Source organism: Cryptomeria japonica, chromosome 1, assembly GCF_030272615.1.
Source record: "Cryptomeria japonica chromosome 1, Sugi_1.0, whole genome shotgun sequence".
Classification (NCBI taxonomy): Eukaryota; Viridiplantae; Streptophyta; class Pinopsida; order Cupressales; family Cupressaceae; genus Cryptomeria; species Cryptomeria japonica.
This window is the reverse complement of record NC_081405.1, coordinates 565,364,059-565,384,821: the sequence shown is the minus strand read 5'-3', so window position 1 is coordinate 565,384,821 and position 20,763 is coordinate 565,364,059. Positions and strand designations below refer to the sequence as shown.

Below are 20,763 nucleotides of genomic sequence, written 5' to 3'. Positions count from 1 at the left end.
ATGGTTTAAAACCAGCCTATCAAGAATCAAAATTTGTTAAATATAATGATATCATAAAATATGAAATTAGAATTTTTAAGTTTTTACAACTTTAATAGAATGAATACTTTCAGACAAAAGAACCTCAACCTTTCTAAATTATATAAAAACCCTACATCAATATATTCCATAACATTTTAAAAATGTTATCATCCATTTCAAAACATTGTAGTGGAAAATTATACCAAATGTTTTATAATAATTAGAAAATAGTAATGAATGTAATCGTCCTTTTCACTATAATACCTGCCACTCTGAAGGTAGAACTACATAATTTGAAAGTGCTCTAAAATGTCTATTAAACTTGTTTCACACGGCACTTGAGAAAGTACATTTTCCCTCTCGAGAAAACCAGGTTAATGATGTTCTCCCCAATTATATTTGTACGGTCCAACTGGAATCCTTTTACCTCTTCTTTGGTATTGATATGACAGCACTCACCATCTTTTTGGTATTCCTTGTGTTTACACTTTCTTATCTGGATTAGTAGAGCCACGACTAAGACAATGGTATCATATAATGGATTAAAATCTTGAGGAGTTTATATCAATAGCTAAGCTGGTATACATTTCGATCTCTATGATGGAACTTGAAAAGAACATGGGACTCACAGATTCCTAACTAGAACTTCTTCCCGTATATTATGTTTCACACTTTCTAGTGGAAAATAGAGCGATTTCCCACTTTCAAAGGTTCTGGTTAACTGGTATTGGCAATATCAGTATTGTCTGTCTCTTTTGATATTTAATAGAGCGAATCTCATTCTGGAGTTTGATTTACAATGTTGAGAAAAATATATACATTATGAATTCGACGTATCAATTTGTTATTTTACTTTAATTTAAAAATCTGAATATGTTGTATCATTTGGAAAATAAATCATGATTAGATTTATTGTTTCTCTCAATTGGAGAGCTCTTTTAAGTTTGAAAATAACAACATTAAAATTATTCAGGCCTGAAACAGATTAAGGTTGAACTAAAGATTTCCAATGTTTAGGACGAGTTTTTTTAATATATTTTTTTATTGATAATAAGAGAACAAACTTAGTATTGATATGTTGTGATGGTTAATTTGAAGTGCTGTGGCTCTTGCTATTAAAATTCAAATTGTATTGAAGTGCTATTATTGAATGTTTAAATGAAATGAGATCTCCCATTTATAAACTCGTCAATTCATAACTCCAGATCAAAACGTTTACCTTCTTTAAAAAAACAAAAGAACAAACTTGATTGAAAAGAGCTGAAACCATGTATTCAACATCATATGTATAAATACAATCTACAATTCCATATTGAATTTTTAAAATTCAATATTCCAATCTCCACGGCACGGAAAAGTTGCCCTCTATAGACGGCCCTGGGGTCAAAGCGTCCCAGGCAAGAGGATCCACAAACTCTGAGAACTGCTTGCTGTCCACCCAATCGTCATTAAAGTTCCAGTTATCAACAAAACCCTTAGGCTCCAGATTCTCTTTAAAATCTGAAGAAAGAAGAGTAGAATGATACTGTTTCTCCTCTGAAATCCTAAGCGGGCTGGGCGGAATACCAAGTTCATCATCGGAGGCAGCGAGCAAGTAATCCAGATCGATTTTACCACAATCTCCACCCTCAATTTCATATCTGCTGGTGAGATCAGAGGCCACAGAATCGTTTTTCGTTAATCCAGAGCAAATCTTTACACCAATCTCTTTCTCCAGACTTCTCATGACCCCATTAACCATCTCCTCACTGGGTTTGTACTTCTCTTCTTGTTGGATTTTGTCTTCCAACAAGTCTAAGATTTGCAGCTCTGCTTCACAGTGAAAACGCTTTGGAGAATCCGGCAGAAACTCTTCTTCACGGCTGCGTTTCTTCAACTGACCAGACATTATGAAACTATTCTGAATTAACAGATCTCTCTTTATAAAACCCACAAGCCAAGACGCAGAGAAACAAAAGATAATGAACAATATATACACAAGGCTGCAAACAACAGGTGTAGGTAAGCAAGTACTTCATGATATCCCACTAAAAGACTCTGAATATATATATATAATCTGCCTTGCTCCAGAGATTTTCGGAGTGCTCTTTCAACGTCAGCATTGAAAAGAATTTTTGCAGGTTTGGACATTCGGGGTAGATGAGTTTAGGGCAAACTTCTGAGAGGGGCCCATCAAAGTTAGCTAGATTTCCGGGTAAACGGCCATGGTCACAATTTGATCTAACTCCGTAGCACGAGGGATTATCTTTCTTCAGTCTCACCGGCAAATTCCCCATGGTGGGCCGTCACAAGTGAGGAATCGTATCTGTTTGAGATTGTCACCTTGATCTTATCTAATGGGCGATTGTTCTACACCTTTCCAGTTGTCCGGTGTACCCACGCATATGCCGTTTAAAATAATTCAACAAAGGCTGTTGGCCAACTCTGCAATGGGGCCTATCTGCGGCTATGGATGACTCAGTTCCACAAGTTTTCCATAAGGTGTCGGCCTGGCTAGCGTACGACGTGACGCAAACTGTTGGTAGGTTGGAAGTTGGGTGGTAAATTCGTAATAAATTGGAAAACAATGTCTGCCCATCCAAAACAAACTGTTTGATGGACCAGATTCCTGTCAAATTGCAATTAGCCGGTCCTATCAACCATTTGATTTGATGCACGAGCTCCCCACCAAGGCATTAGGAGTGCCCCAATGGAGAAGATAAGCTCCATGCGAACAAACACATGAACAAGTTTGACCATATGTCGATGTGGGAACCTACACATTCAAAGTCCTCAAAGTCTAGGTAATGGGCCAACTTTTCAAATATGATTTTTATAGGTTATATGGATCTATGAATTTTGGAGAAGTTTTTATTTAAAGTATATTGGAAAGGTCTTAGTTGTCGTCTATGTTTCAATAATTGTTTTTTCTTTGTCCATCTAACCTTTTAATTACTTAAAAATAGAATAAATTATAATTAAAAGTTCACTAGAAGACTCCACATCTATTAATAGTCGTTCACTTGTACATCTAGTAGTTAAAGTTTGAATATTTAACTCAAAGAACTGTGCAACTTTATTGGTACCCATAACACACCGTTAGTTAGGAATTTGTGCATAGGTATAGGTCAAAACGGTTATTAGAGGAATATGTACTAGATTAGTTGTGCAAATTTTTGAGGTGGTTGCAGCACACAATTCTTGGAGTGTTTATGAATAGGCATTGATGATCAACTCTAAGTGGTCCCACTTTTTGACCTTTGTGCACATAACGAATCCTCTCACATTTGTCTTAACTACCTAGAAGCTAAAACAATAGTTGTATGCTCTATGTCACTTACCAAGAAACTAAAAAAAATCGTCAAAATCGAACGTATCATTTAGGAGCTTAGAGTGCACAAAGTTAGGGTGGATGACTTCTAGAGACCCTTCTTCAAAATACAATTTCAAATAATCTAGATTATGGTTTACAATGTGAATGTAGAACATTATAGTTTTATAGAAAAAAATAAAATAAGGATATGTATTATAAGACTGTCAACTAATTTTGATATGTTTTTAAAATTAGATGTATTTTCAAAAAAGTTGAAAAAAATGTAAACATATAAATTCTTTTTAAGAATTATATTATAACATTATTTGATTTGGGGGTGACAAAGTTGCGGACAAACTAGCATCTATAGGTTCATTTTCTTGAAAAACTGGGAGAATATCTATGAATTACCAGATTTGGTTCGTGTGACCATCTTTAAGTACAGAAAGGTTAATGATGTAGCATAATTCAAAAATCGCCTTTATCACCCTTTTAGCCATTTTTTGCTAAGGTGGCGGCCATCCATGTCAAAAAATAGTGTCACTACTATCCTTCTTCCTTGAAAGCATTGTTATTTTCAAATAACTATTTTTTCGCCCAAAGCTCACTATGTTTGAAATAAGGTAGGGGGCAAGGGGAGGGGATTTCATTCAAATGAAATTAGATACCTACAAAGAGTTTAGAAGTAAGCCAAAGCTTTGGCAAAAGATTATTAAAGGGAATTTGGACAACTATGTTGAAGGTGAACACGGTTTCGACTTAGAGCTTTCAAAGAAATTGCTCAAGCTTGGCAAAAAGAGGAAGTGAAGATTGGAAATGTTGCCTTCAAAGTCACCTCGAACTTGATTGCCGCATTACTAGGCTTTCACATGATGGTATTACCTTCGCTAAGAAGCCGAAGATATCTTATAAGGAGGAATTCAAATGTTTCTTCAAGGTGAGTGAAAGAGTGTCGAGATTGAAAAGTGGATACAATCAGGAGGAGCTCCCTGGAAAGTGGAAAGATGCAACCCTCCTGTTAGTGAAATATTTACTTTGGACAAGTGCTTCAAATGATTTCACACCAAGATTTTCCCTATGCTAAACCATCTAAGGTATGATATCTAGATGGACTTTTCTTACTGACTTTTCTCTTTATTGCAATCTATATCTAGGGCTAAGGCTAAAATTCTCTGCCCCTTCATTAGTGTTTGATTCTTAGGATTTATAATTTTCAACTTGCTTTAACCCCTCCGAGTGGGTCCTTGCCAAATCTTCTTAAGCCTTTGCTGGACTAAAATTTGGTGATTGATATTTTTGGGGCTCCCATAGCTAAAAATACCTCTATTGGTTCCTCTTTTAAACCAAATCTTTTCCCCACATATTTTAATCCCTTAAGACAAGTGAAGAAAAATCCCTCTAATCCACCTTCTAAGAAGGTGGAGGTGTTGGAGTTAGGTGATTAGGAGGAGAGGGAGGGCTTGAAGGCTTCCTATGATTTGAAATCCTAATGGTCCCCAAAGGCTTTTGAGGAGGTTGCCCATTAAAAAAGCCCTATTCTCCCTAACCTAGAGATTCTTTGTCCACGTAACCCTCCAATCACTAAAAAACAATCAATACATAGCAATTAAAAGTCCACTAAAAGATTCCACATCTATCAATAGTTGTCCACAAGTTATACATCCATTAGTTAAAATTTGAATATTTAATTCAAGGAGTTGTGTAAATTTATTGGTACCCATACGACACAGTTAGTTAGGAATTTGTGCATAGGTATATGTCGAAACAATTATTAGAAGAAAATGTAATGGATTAATTGTGCAAATTTTTGAGGTGGTTTTAGTACACAATTATTGGAGCATTTATGACTAGGCATTTAGCATCATATCTAAATGACCACTTTTTGACCTTTGTGTACATAATGATCATAACTATCTAGAAGGTAAACCAATAACTTTATTCTCTGTGTGATGTATAAGGAAACTAAAAAAAATCATCAAAATCGAATGTATCACTTAGGAGCTTAGAATGCATGAGGTTAAGGTGGACGATTTCAAATTTTTTTCTTTTCTTAAAATACAATTTAAAATAATCTAGATTATTCCTTACAATGTGAACATAGAATATTATAGCTTTATAGTAAAAAACAATAAGGATATGTATCATAAGACTATCAACTAATTTTGATATATTTTTCATAAATTACATGTAGTTCAAAAATGTTGAAAAATTTGTAAAAATCTAAAAATTATTTTCCAATTATTATCACATTATTTGATTTGGGGACAACAAAGTTGCAGACCGGCTGGCATCTATAGGTCTATTTTCCAAGGATTTTAAAATATGGGAGAATATACATGAATTACCAGATTTGGTTCACGTGGTGATCTTTGAGGACAAAAAGGTTAATGATGGAGCATAATTAAAAATTACCTTTATTACCTTTTAGTTGTCTTTTTGGCTAGTCATTTTTTGCTAAGGTAGCAGTCATCCCTCTCAAAAAATAATGTCACTATCCTTCTTCCTCAAGAACATTGTTATTTTCAAACAGTTGGTTTTCACCCTTCCTACCTAGTTTTTTCTAAAAATCTCTATATGCTTGAAATGTGTGTGTGGGGGAGGGGGGGGGGGCAAGAGATTTAATTCAAAGGAAACCAAATACATGCATATAGTTTAAAAGTAAGTTGAAACTTTGGCAGAGGGTTGTTAAAGGGAATCAGAAAAGGCTATGTAGGGTTTGGACCTAGAGCTTTTAGAGAACTTTTCTCAAGCTTGGCAAAAAGGGGAAGTGAAGATTGGGAAGGTTGCCTTCAAAATCACCTGTGACTTAATTGCCACCATTACTAGGCTTATGCAAGATGATATTACCTTCCCTAAGAAGTTGAAGGGATCTTATAAGGAGGAATTCAAACATTTCTTCAAGGTGGGTGAAGGAGTGTTGAGATTGCAAAGTGGATACAATCAGCATGAGCTCCATGGCAAGTGGAATGATGCAACCCTACTATTAATGAAGTATTTTACTTTCAATAGGTGCGTCAAAAGATTTCACACCAAGATTTTCCCTATGCTAAACCATCTAAGGTATGGTATCTGGATGAACTTTTCTTATTGGGTTTTCTCCTCTTTATCACAATTTGTGGCTAGGGCTAAGGCTAAAAACTGTCTGCCCCTTCATTAGGATTTTACTCTTAGGCTTTATAATTTTCACCCTGCTTAAACCCCTCTTATTAGGTGTTTGCCAAATTTTTCTAACCCTATACCGAACCCAAATTTCATGATTGAGATTGATGGGGCCCCCATCGCTAAAAATACCTATGTTGATTCCTTTTATAAATCAAAGCTTTCCCCACCTATTTTAATCCCTTAAGAGAAGTGAAGAAAAAGCTCTGTATTCCAACTTCTAAGAAGGAAGAGGTGCAGGGCCTAGAGTCTTCATATGATTCATAATTTCAATAGTCCCCGAAGGATTATGAGGAAGCTACCCATGAAAAGAGCCCTATTCCCCTTATATTAGAGGTTCTTGACCATGAAAAGAACCCTTTTAATTTTGAAACCATTGTCTTAAATCTAAAAGTGAATGTGGAGTGGTAGGAATTGATTATCAAGTGTCGCCTCTCATAGTTTGATGTGGCCATTATGATGATAAATAGGCTTGAGGGTATTGCTGAGGTAGGGGCTAGAGTGAATAAATGGATCATGGACTTACAAGATGAACATTTTCAGAAAATGGCGAGTAATATGGCTGAGAAACTCAAAAATTGGGAGAAAGTGGAAGAGAAGATAAAGGAGGTCTAAGAAAGGATGTTGCAAAATAATGAGAACAAGATGGTTCTGGATTTAAAGGAAAATCAGTGGATCTTGAAAGACAAAATTGAGGAAATGTACAATCGAAGCCAAGATATGGTCCTAAAAAAATTGTCCTCCCTGAAGGCCATATAGGAGGAGATTGACAATAGGAAAGATAAACAAAAAAGACATGCTCTTTCCCCTTCTGTTTTTATAGAGCCCCTTGTGTACATGTTTAAAGATACTCCTGACTTGGGTATCCCAAAATCTGCTAATAATTCCAATAAAAGAATTTCTTTTTTTGACAAAGTCCTTAGTTTATGTAAGGATTGGCAAGAAAGTAATGCCATCGACCTGTAGGCTATATATTTGTGTCTATAGCAATTGGTTGGTTATGGATTAGTTCTTGGTAATTTTTGCTACTGGTTTTGTCTTTGGTCCTTCTTATGTTTAGTGGTCTTTTACTGTGTTCTATTTTGGACTCTTTTTGCTAGGTGTGCACTTCTCATGTACCCTAGGTGACTCTTTAATGTTCTATTAATCAAAAAATTATTTGATGTGGAATAGTATTAATAAATATGAATTTGTTTTGATTAAAATTTTCTATAGACATGGAGTTCCAACATACTATGATATATTTTTATTCCATGGTGTAATTCTAGCTTATTATAAATAGTAAGTCAATATTTTAAAAAGTGTTCACTAAAAAATAACATATATATTGATTTTTACAACAAAAAAGATTGCAACACAAGCCTACAATATCAAACAACAAACAAGAACACGTTCCACAAGAGAGAGTTACACAAATGAATTATATATTACTCAAAAATAAAAAATACAAAATGGATTACAATTATACAATGAGGTGCTTATTAAGAAAGCACAAAGATAAATTTAGGAGAACTAAAGTGCACGAGGAGCTAAATTAAGGTCAACTCTAGATATACTATATGCATAAGGCTAAACTAGGTGATCAACTAAAATAAGCACTCCTAATCGAACTTAAGCAAAGAAGCGTAAATAGTTGTATAAAAGCAACTAATAGCTAAATATGCTCTAACACCCCTCTAAGTGAAACTTAAGGTGAGTAGAAAAAATCTAAATGCATGAATGAAAAAATGGATCTCGACAATTAAAGGCCTATTTAGGTACCCATGTACAAACCAATGAAGTCTCTCTAAGCAAAGAAAAGGAGACAAACCATGTGAGAAAAAATAACTCCAAAAGAAAGAGATGTAATACATGAAAAAGAAATATGAACTGATAAAAAAGGAAGGAATGTAGGACTATGAAGCCTCCAAAAAAATGTCCCAAAAGAAAAATAATATAGAGAACATCCTCAAAGAACAAAGAATCCATGGACAACTATCAAATCATTACTACTATAGTTTTGAATGAAGAACCTCCCCTAAAACCAAGATGATGATCAAGTTCAAGAAGACAACAATTTGCATGAGTGCCCCCAACAACACTACTTGAACAATCAGATGGAAAACAAAGGCAAGAACATCTGCTAGTAAAACAAATAGGTGCCAATTGCCTAAAGAACTTTTATCAACTGAAGATGGAAGGTTTTCTCCATAGAATTGGAGTGCAAGAGTTTCTAACTCTAAAGAAAAACCAAGGAAGGATTAGCACAAAGAGTAGAAACTACCCCATAATGCTAACAAGGGGGTGGGATGAGAGTTCTACTGAAATGAAGTGTCATCATGAAGTGCATGAATGAGAATCTGAATGTGCTTAAGAAAGTACTTGCAATTGGAAAAGGGTGTGCAAATAATGAACACATGCATGGGACAAGAATCTCTAGGATTCAACGTTGTCATGAAGGGACACTCACTAGACAAAGGTGTGATGGAAAAACAAAAAGCAATACACAACCCCCCATGACGCTTTATAATGCAATGCATTTAGAAAATGATGTACAATAGAATATGCAAAATCTCTAGAAACTATAACCAAGAGAGGAACTTTTATCTCAGGGTGTCTACAAGAAAAGAAGTGCCTAAAAGGGATGCTAAAAAGTGCTCAAATAGGGAAGAGTGCTGAAAATACATGGAGAATAGCCCAATAGAATCCATCCACTGCAAACAAAAAGATTCTAGGAACATGAATGACCAAGTAATCAGTCATGAAGTGAAAAAACAAAAGACAAACTAAAAGTTACCTAGGAAAAAATATGGAAAAAATGATTTCTAAGAAATTTTTGACAATATGTGGAAGTCCAAAAATGGAGCTTGTATGACCAAGGTATGGCCCCGAAAGCATAAAAAATAAGTATGTATTTGGATTCCTATGCCAAACAATTAGAGAAAATATATGATAAAAATACCACCCTGTATAGATTGGTAGTAGAACCAACTTTCCAATGATATCTTATTTTTTCGATTTCAATTATCTATGACAAAGTTATAGCTAGAACACTGACGATTTGTTTTTAGAGCTTGGAAGACTTGAAGGGTTCCCAAAATGGGAAAATTTCCAAAATGAGCAACTTCTCAAAAATGGAGTCTCCAAAAATAGTAAGTTCCTAAACATTGAAACTTTTGAAAATTGAAACTTGTCAAAACTAGAAACTTGTTGAAATTGAAAACTTATAGAAAATGAAAACTTCCCAAAATAAGTCCTTGATTTTCACAATTTAACAAGTGATCTTAGAGTTTTAGGCCTTCTGAGCATGATGGTGAGCTCTGTTTTCCTCCAAAGTACCTAGATTTTATAGATACCCCTAGATTTTGGCTCAATTTTTGTACCCTCAACCAATTTGACCCTAAAATTCAACTCCTTTAATTTTGATGAAACAACACCTAATCTTAAAGTTCTTGGAAACTACAAATGAAATGGTGATGCCTATTTTTTTCCAAAGCTGATAAAAAATTGTCCACTTCCAAATCGATTGGAGAAAATAATCTAGGACCCTACAACACTTTTGACTAAAGAAAACCCTCAAAAATTGAGAAGGGGTTTGTCAAATCCGTGCTCCAATACCACGTTGAATTAAAATTTGAACAAACAAAAGAACTTCCATAAATGAGAGTTGCACAAATGAATCTTATATTACTCCAAAGCAAAGAATACAAAATGAATTAAAATTGTATAATGAGATTCTTATAAAGAAGAACATAGCTAAATTTAGGAGAACTAAAGTGCAAGCATGGGGAGCTAAATAAAGCTCAACTCTAGATAAACTAGATGCATAGAGAAAAATTAGGTCCACAACTAAAATAAACACTCCTAAGTGAACTTAAACACAAAAGAATAACTAGTTATAAAGTATTAACTAATAGCTAAATATGCTCTAATATTATATAATGTCATACATATTTCAAATTTTACAAATTGGATCACTAATAATAATCAATTAGGATCCGTACCAAAATGTCTCTTCTTAATACAGCCAATATTCAATGACAAATTATATCCTATTTTTCTTTATGAACACAAATTAAGTGTATGGTCCATTAATTCTAAAGCATCAAAATATTTTAACATCTTGTTTGACTGTTGGCACCAATGAGAGACACATTTGTATAATTATGATTATTTTGACCTTGATTGTTCACACAATGAAAGTCTTGTATTTTTTTATATCAAGAATGAATGTATAATGCCCAAAGATTTATTACTAATAAATTAATGGTCAAATAATAATAAAAAAATACATAATACAAATATAATACCAACATGCAATCATGCACACTTTATGCACTAGAGATGCCCTGAAGCAACATAATGACGCACTCGTGACATCAAAGCACAAACAATGATGACACAATTATAATTCTTAACCCTTTGTCATAATGAGCTCACTATGATGACCACATAAGAGGGTATAATTGCCTCTATCCTTAGTGATAAAGTACAAGATCATAGTATCCTTGTCTTGAGAATGGGAAAATTTGTTTGGAACTTGAGTTGTTGAGTTGTGTTATTTTGTCATCGATGTCAACCTATCCGGTGTTGTCATTGATGTCACTATGTGTTGTAGATGGTTTGGAAGTGAATTTACTAGTATTGTTAAGTGGTCTTGTGATGATGTTGAGGTCTTTGCAAATGGTTGGTGTAGTGGAAGAGTCAATATACATGGAAAAATATTTATATGCACAACATAGTATTTAATGTCTTAGTGGAAGAATATTTTGCATTCCTCTGGTTTTTAAGAATATTATGGATATAATATTTATGATCTGTGTAAGTTGTGTTGGAAACAAAAGGGAAGGAAAGCTAAGGGGGGAGGGGTGAGTCAATTTTCATCAGATTAAACAATTTAAGCACAATCTTAGATATGATCAACTGCCACAAGAATAAAGATAAACACAACAACAACAACACACATAGCACCAATATTTTGACATGGAAAACCTATTTAAGGGGAATACCATGGTGGGAACCTACCCACAATAAGATAATACTTTGCAGTAGTATGTGTAAATATTACAATGGGGAATGCACATGCATTTAGGCACACTGCCTAGAGATTGCTACTCAAATTACAATGACCTAGAAGGCTACAACCCTCAAGGAAGGTTCACTACCTTACAATGATATTTAGACTATAGTTTGGTTAAGATAAATTGAAAGAATAACATCTCCTAATCGCTGATGACAATTTTGGTTAAGCACAATTATCTGCCCTGCAACAATCTATGCTTAATACACCACACCAAAAAGATTAATTCACTTATTCGCACATACACCACTTTCTGATAATGGAAAAATGACACCAATACCCATATTACATGAACATAACACCTATTTATACAAATCATCAACCTTGACTACAAGGTCGGCTCAACCCTCAACACCTAATTACAAAATTACATCACACAATACATAAATAAACTACTTAACCAATACAATTCCATAGGTGACATAGCATGGACCAAAATCAACTCCTCGAACGCACAACACCACCAAGAATCTTGCCAAGATCAACTACAACATGTTACATCACCGAAAAATGCCGCATAACATGAAGAATATCACTAGACCCATAAGATCTTCAATAACACACACAATGATCAATGCAGACCACCAAAACAAATAGGACACGATCAAGAAACACTAACAAGCATCTTAAACTATCTACAATAGCTGTACCAACACCACTTAATCAAATCTTCATCGACCAACACGCTGGCACTCAAGAAAACTCAACAACAACAACTCGGATAAGAAAGATAACTTGAGGAGAACCAAATCATTAACCATATGAATTGAAGATACACATGAACATAAAAAAATTCTCCCAAATCCACAACGAAAGATATGATCATACTGGAGCACAATGGATCAAACATCAGACACTAGTACATTTGGAGTGGTTTTTCGATGAGCTATAGGATTTCTTTTGTTTTGTCAGATTAATTTGTCTTTTTTCTCAAAAATTACCCCATGTTCGTCGGAATTCTGACATGTTAAAATTTCACGTTAGAATTCAGACGAAAAATTGACGAACATTTCCAACTGGCTATGGGATTTCTTTTTCTTTGTCGGATTAATTTTTTTTTTTAAAGTATACCCCGTGTTCGTCAAAATTCACACGTGTTGAAATTTCACATTGGCATCCTGACAAACATGGATTTTACCTGTTGATCAGCATATGTTGGTTCGATGATTTTCATAGCCTATTGATTTCTTCTTACTCGTCGGGATAACAAAAGACGATGACCTCTCTTCCTGTTGATTGGTGCGAGTTATCTGGCTAATCTCATCAGGCATCAGGATAGCTTAAAATGTGTTCAGGCGATGGGCATAATTTCCCCGATGTCTTTTCCCTTGGCGTAGGTCCTCCCGATACGTTAGGTCTCCTCAGCATAAGCTTTGACCCTTTATCGCCGTAACCTTTGCTGATGCGTTTTACTTTTGCTAGTGTCTAGTGGGATAAGTCTTAATGATAGCATCATCCCCTATCGATAATACAAAATTTCTCCATTGCCGCTAGTGTGCGTTCTGCCGATGGACTTCATCGGTGCATTCTATCCTGATCACATGCTTCTACTTGTGTGTTACCATTAGGTTGACTTTTGTCGGTAGTGCATCTCGATGAACAGGCTATAATACCCTGCCAAGAAACCCCTAAGGGTATTAGTAAAAAACACTCAAATATAGTGTAAATATTTATTTTTTTATAATAATAGTTAAGAGTATTATTGATAAGTTACAACATTAAGATAATTTGGAGTTATCTGAAACTTAGGTAGCATAGCGATTGGTTAAATGATCCTAAGGAGTTTCCCAATGCGATTACATAACCTAACAGCTAACTCAACTTGCGTCAATTGATCCATTAATCTGGATATCTTAATTGTGAGATAACGTATAAGACATGATTATATATATGTTCAATGAATTGATGTCTTAGAATAGTTAGGAAGCGTTCATTTACTTTGGGTGATTAGGAGGTCGTTGTGAGGTTATTTACTCAATGCACATTAGCACCTAATTAATTTAAGAGGCCTCCCTTAAGGTTCAATGCAATTAATATAACGAAGTTCATTCATTGGTTTTAAGATAATCACCCACAACTGATATCTTTCTTTATAATTAAAAGTATGGCTAATAAGAAGAGATTCGTTCGTTAAGGATTAAACTCCCATTAATTGAGTGTAGTTCCCTCATTAAGGTTTAAGCATAAGCAAACTAGAGATTCGTAGTTCCTTTATGGAGGATAGAATGCAAGTAGCCATAGAGTTCATTCATTGAAGTTTTAATAATGCAAATAGAAGGAGCTCAACTTAATAAGGTGGAAATGTATTACGACACATGAGTTCATCCTTTAAATTAAAATATAGTTAGCAAGATGCTATTCATCATTACAGGGTTAAAATATAGTTTCATAGTGACGTTCTTTCATTAGGATTAGAATGTAACTCTTATTGCATGCCGCTCCTTTTAGTTAAATGAAGTTAGTATGAAAATATACATTTACTAAGATTGAGATGTAAACAACTATACAAACACTTCCCTTTTTAGTTCAATTTTAGCAATCATAAGAGATTCTTTTATTACGGTTACAATTATGGATAAATGGTCAAGTTAACCCAATCTTTTTGGTAAGGATTATTTGTTAAGATTAAAACATAAATAACTAAACAAATTTATCCAATATAGTGAAGTATGATTAACATGGCGATACTCATTTAAGAGGATAAAAAGTAAATAACTACATGATGTTCATCCATTAGGTTTCAATCTAGGAAGTATAACATTAATTCTAACTTTGTTTTCCATTCACACTCATTCAATTTACATGCTTAATAACAAGTTAATCCAATGCTGTAACCCAAAGAGATTCTTTCCACTATTACTACTTTTAATTAACATTATCAAAATGCTTTTCCATATTCTTAATTACAATCTTTTATGAACCTGATTACTACATTTGTCAACATGAATAATTTTATGCAGTTTGATTTAAATTCATTAAATTCACACCATACACTTATACAAGATATCCACCATACATGATAACTTAAAGCATGAAACAAAGGAAGCTAAAACATCGCATAACACAGATATGATCTCGGAGTTCACCCCTAAAGGGCTACATCTCCGGGTCTCCTCAACTGCAAGACCCCTTTGGTATTATATCGTTAGGAATACATGATTTATAAGACTTTTACATCTTTGCCTCTTAGGCGAACACAACCATTATACAATAGGCACCTCGGTCAGAATTTACATAATGATCCCTTTCTAAAGCGGATCCAACTGAACTCTTCAAAACAAATACAGGTTCTAATGACTGACGATACTCTGACTAGGGGCGTAATCCGGCTATGGCCAACACAAGTAACTAGATGACAGGGTCTGAAACAAATACATCAAGGTATGCCGCCACCCTAAACAAGGCACATACAGAACTTAAACTTACAACATTTTCTTTTTAGATCGATGCGATATTAAATTTACATGCATCCTACTAGCATATCGTTGAAGTAATAACAAAATATATGAAGATAAATTTAGATTCATATTCCATGAAAACTTCTCATTCACATGTGTTACCAAACGTTAACCAGAGTATAATTAATTCAAAGATCTCCAAGTAAGACCATATTTAATCTCTTTTCCAAAGAATACTCCCTGATTAGAATTGGTCCCCAAAATTTAATGTTAACTAATATAAATCTAAAAATCCATGATTAATGAATACCCCCCTTTTTTTTTATCCACAAATTTAAATATACGCAACTATGTATTTAACGTGTATATATATATATATATATATATATATATATATATATATATTTGACATTTAAAATCTAATTTCAAATAAAATAGGTCTTCCTACAAATTTATTACAACTTCTTTTATACTTCCCCATGACATTTTTCTTTCACTTTATATATGTAATTATTATATATTATTTTTTTTTTTTTAACAACAAATAAAATATAAAACAAACTTTATATTTTCTTTTTTTTTGTAAACCTAAACTATGACGCAGGACCCTGCGACCCACAATGTGGACGCAGGTTCCGCGGCCCACACAGTGGACGCAGGCGCTGCGGCCCACATTGTGGACGCAGCCTGCGGCCCACATTGTGGTCGCAGTCCCTGCGGCCCACATTGTGGTCGCAGTCTATGGCCCACATTGTGGTCGCAGTCCCTGCGGCCCACAACGTGGTCGCGGGGAGAACTGCGAACTACGGCGGCGCCGCGGGGAAGGGGACGGGTTGAGCTTCGGCTCCCCCCCCAAAACCCTAAATTTTATTTTATTTTATTTTGATCTGATTTACAGTCTTAATAAACCATGAATTTTTTGCATAAAGATTTGACAAGAAATGAAATCCCTCATTATTGCATCATTAGTTTTTTTTATTTTTATTTTTATTTCATAGACCCATTCATTTTCCAGATTTTACCAAAAACTCCAGTACGGGAAAAATATTTCCACATCAAGTTTAAAACCACAAAATCTATTAAGAAACAAAAATTTGATTCAAGAACAACCAAGCTTTTTAAAGAAAAACTGAAACTAAACCTCAAAAACATTCATGGCTAATATCATTTCTTCCTTTTCTTTTCTTCAGCATTTCATGGAGAACATTCAAACACCATTTTTTTTTATTCAACAAATAAATAAAAGGGTGGATTTGAATCCTACCTCATAACGCATTCCGCGCAAGAATTTTGATGAAGAGCTCCACCTGCAACTCAAAGCAAATCTCCCTTCTTTCCAAAATTTTCCCCATCTCCATTTTTTTTCCAAAAAGCCCTCCAGAAAGAACCCCCCCAAAACATTTCAAAAACTCGGTTAAAAATGAGAAACCCTATTTTTGACCTAATTTTCAATTTTGAATTTAGGCATTTATTTTTTTTTAAAATAAAGAAAACGAAAAATGGAATTCATTCCTTTCCATTATTCAATACTTCTTTTTTTTCGTTTTTCTTTTAAAATTAAAAAGCTTCCATTTTCTTATTTAACTCTAATTTTAAATTTCTTCATATTACTTTAGCCAACACTATATATTTTGAATTACTAACAAGGGTTAGGATATTTAAATTAATTTAAATTTCAAAAATCAATCCTTTATACTTTATCAACTTTAAAAAAAAGAATAATTTCCTTTAAATAATAAATTTCTCCCTTTCTCTTCCAAAATGCGAAAATGATTAATTTATTTCTACTTCCCAAATGACTTTAAATCTTTCCTTTCTAAAATGCATAACTCATTAAATTCGTTATTATTAAAATTAACTATTAGATTGACTCGCTATCACATAATAAAGCGATCTTTTTAAATAAATGACTAATCTAATGAAAGAGTCCTATTTATTCTAATTTCTCAACTACAAATGCGTAAATGAGCACATTAATCCAAGTTAAATACCTTAAGCTTGCTACAATAATAATTAAAGCAATCTCTTTAAATTAACAATTAATCATATAAAAGAAAACTACCTATTTTAAATTTCTGAATTACAAATGCGCACATCCACACATTAAATTGAATTGAATATTTGGGATAACAAACTCCACTTACCCCGCGCTAGGCACGCAAACCGATGAAGTCCACCAAATCACATGACACGCAACCCAACAAAAATAAAGCCTCATGAACCACACTCGCGATGCTCACCTGACCATGGCTAAGGCAAGACAAGAGTTTTTTGACCTCCAAATCTGAATTCTAAGGATGAAGGAGGCATACTCAACCTTGCAAATCCCAAAGGAGATGAACCTCGCCCTAAGTGGTGTTGTACCTGCAATCTCCTGCACCCATGAATCACGCAAGCATACATATACATATACATATACATATTCAATGAGGGCGTTAGCTCGAGATTTATCACAAGAGTTAGGAAACAATTACATTTACACAAGAATCGATGCGAGAGCACAATAATACGTATGCACAAGTATTTATATTATCTAAACTACACATTGCATCATGGTTAACCTACCATTCAAGAATGCCACATAGGAAGTCAATCAAGGTCAAATGGGTTTTACAAGTCCGACTAGGGTAGGGGCATTACATTCTCCCCCCCTAGGCTCTGACTTACTCCTAGAAGTCGCAAAGCTAAACGGAAATCCTGCAACACTCATTAGCCCTTAAACTCAATTAACAATTACCAATTTGCACAACCAACTATTTTGTCATCATCTTAGATCATTATTCATAAATCCTCTACGAGTTTCGTCATCCATTTACAAAAATGCATCTAACATCATTCACATCTTCAAATATTCTATAATTTACACAATCATAGTAGAGAAACGAGACTTTTTCCCTTTTTATTACACCAAATTAAAGCAATTTAAAATATATAGACATAGTTATCATACTCATTTATCAAACATGACAAGAAAATATGCTCTCAAGGTCAATTTCTTTCACCAATTCATCTCTTTCACAAAACTTTATCGCATAGAACTAGCTTCAAATATCAATTTTTTTTACAACCAAGTTACTTTCGACAAATAAGAGCAACGTAAGAACTCAATTGTTTACACTTTTCAGACATACAAGAACCTTTCCAATGACTATGCCCCATAGCATAGTGACAAGTTAATACCATTTATTCCATGATTGCACATAATATCCATTCACAAGACTCGTTTGCACAACACAATAGGCCACATGTGAGCATGTCTAATGCTCGGTCAAAGGTAACATATATGATCAACATCTCTATGCCTGCTCACAGAATAAATACATGATCAACAAATATCCAACATCTCACTCAAGGGCTTGATGGTGCTAGGGTACACCATAGCGGTGCTACCTTCCATACAAGTCCCTTGTGAATATCCCTTGTTGTGTAAGGTGTTTAGCCTCCAAGAGATAGTCACCACTCATAGGTAGGTAGTGGATCCTAGCTGTCTCACAGCCTCACATACCTCCAACCTCAAGGTTCCCTGCGTCTACTACCTCATATACACTCATCCAAGACCGTCTCCTACGTTCTTGGAGAGGAATTCACATTGCAACACAAGACCAGCATACAAAAACAACAATGATAAACTGGTTTAGCCACCAAAGTACAAAAGAATAAAGGTAATAATTATCAATTCCAACAATAAGACAAGAAAATAATTTCCGGATTTGCAACATCAAAACAAGTAAAATCAAGATTGCAAGATCGTGGCTAAACTGTCAAGGTCAAGGTAAAATAAATTGCTGGCCCACAAGAAAATAAATAAATAAATAAAAGAAATTCATAAGTGCACATTACATCACTACGTGACTAGTAGTTAGCCACCAATGAGGAAGGAAGGAACAATCGTCTAGCTATCCTAGTAGCTCATCATGTGGTGTGGCCAAGTCACACATCCGCATGGCATGGCAGTGTGCACCTCGGCATCACCCCGCATCACGTCGTCACGTGGCATGGCTCTACCCTATACCTAGCAGTAGGCTGCATGGAAATGTCTACTACATCCCACATCGTGTCTCAGCACGACATGGCAATACTCCAAGCGGACAGGGCACGCAATGGACGTATCCCGCATGGCAGTGTACCCCGCGGATAAGGCACGCGTCGGTCACACTCCGCATAGCGATGTTCCTCTCAGGATACTCACCGTAAGCTAGAGGTATACATGGCTAAGGTCTACCCACAAGTCTACCAACACTAGTCAGTTGGCAACTTATGTAAGAAAAATAACACGCCTCTCCTGAAGACAAGGCAAAAGATGCTCCAATAAAATCCATCAATATGCTCAAGAACTGTCATCGATATGCTCAAAATAAAGGATAGGAATTAGGTTGGCACACATGAACCTCATAGATCGGTTCATCATAAGGGGAAGTATTGAGTACACCTATGTTACAGCTTCATTACAAAACTATATTTTTCCTCAAAATAGGGAAGCTAAAGTCGCTTCGCGTCGACATTACTCGTACGCTGTTCATACTATTCAAGGAATGGTGACTTCTACTACTACCCCTTCACATACTGACTTATCAACAACCCGTGGGTTGGCACTCAGTAAGGAAACAAATAAGCAACATCACATAGATAGGTATGGTTTCCCATACCCATAAGCAAACATATTCCCCATGGTTGATTACTTCACCATCCCATGGTCACACATAGCAAGAACAGGTTTTCTCACAACACACATAGAATAGCACCATTACTGGTTTAGTCACATTTACGGGGAGTACTTTACATTATGCTAACATATACTTAAGGGAAGTTTTAATTATGCTTTACACATGAATCACTAAATAAAGTTTACTCTAGATCCACATACTGAAATTCTCAACAAATCAAATTTACACAAAGAATTAGCATCATTCTGATATCTTTCTCAATTTCCCCTAAGCATTTTCATTCACATTACTAACTATGCAATTTTCCCTTTTCAAGACGAAAATTTTTCCCCTTTTTAATTAGAAGCCCCAAGGCAACATACCATTTCATATGCGTTATAACAAAATTTCTTCTTAAACCACTGTATCCCAAATAGTATTTCAAAAACAACAATTCCTATATTTTAGACAAGAGGAGGGAGAGAGTTGGAAAATCAATTATTTCCTACGAATACACAAGAATTTTTTCAAGATCACACCATATGCTCGGATATAAGTCTATCATTTTAGTTGCATGGTTTTCATTTCGCTATCTTTGAGGAAGGTGCCAAAGCATCCTAACATGACATTTCTAATCATTATTGTTGCACTATAATGTTCTAGTTTTCCGAACAAGAATTTAAGACAACCAAATTTTCTTTTGTAATACAAGTCTTCTTGAGAACAATCACTATTCGTAATACAATACAATACAATAACACATCAAATCTAACATTGAAAATTCATAATACGACAAGGAGGTAAATGAAGAGCTATCTACTAGATATTACACATTTAATGCATACAAATTAACAAGTCTTTCATTTCCTCTTTTCGAATCATAATAAGACAATTACCCATATCCAAGGCAAGTTAAATGGTGCGTCACTTAATAGGTCCTAAATCACACTAGTTGAATAAGCACATAAAACAATCTTTCAAGGAGCACCTTAATACACTCCTGAGGCTACTACAACGTGTCGTCTTTTGGTATTCCTTTCACATCAAGCAATTATCCCAAAATCACTATGCACATTTTAATGCACCTTACTTAAGATGGAATTTAATTATATTACTCCTACCAAGCACATGGAGAGTCCTTAATGCAAACATACAATTTTCTATCATTAACCAGAAATTAACTTCCAAATC

The 20,763-nt window shown here is 34.6% G+C and overlaps 1 protein-coding gene across 1 annotated transcript; it reads right to left on the bottom strand.

The window, feature by feature from the left end:
• Positions 1-1,271: 1,271 nt before the first annotated feature.
• On the bottom strand, positions 1,272-2,114 carry LOC131039774 (uncharacterized). Its single transcript, XM_057972608.2, has one exon. The coding sequence runs from the start codon at positions 1,907-1,909 to the stop codon at positions 1,349-1,351; it is 561 nt and encodes a 186-aa protein (XP_057828591.2). The 5' UTR covers positions 1,910-2,114; the 3' UTR covers positions 1,272-1,348.
• Positions 2,115-20,763: the final 18,649 nt, after the last annotated feature.

What these genes read in the sequence shown, in the direction of transcription:
- LOC131039774 (XM_057972608.2), bottom strand. Translation starts at nt 1,909, where the DNA reads ATGTCTGGTCAGTTGAAGAAACGCAGCCGTGAAGAAGAGTTTCTGCCG.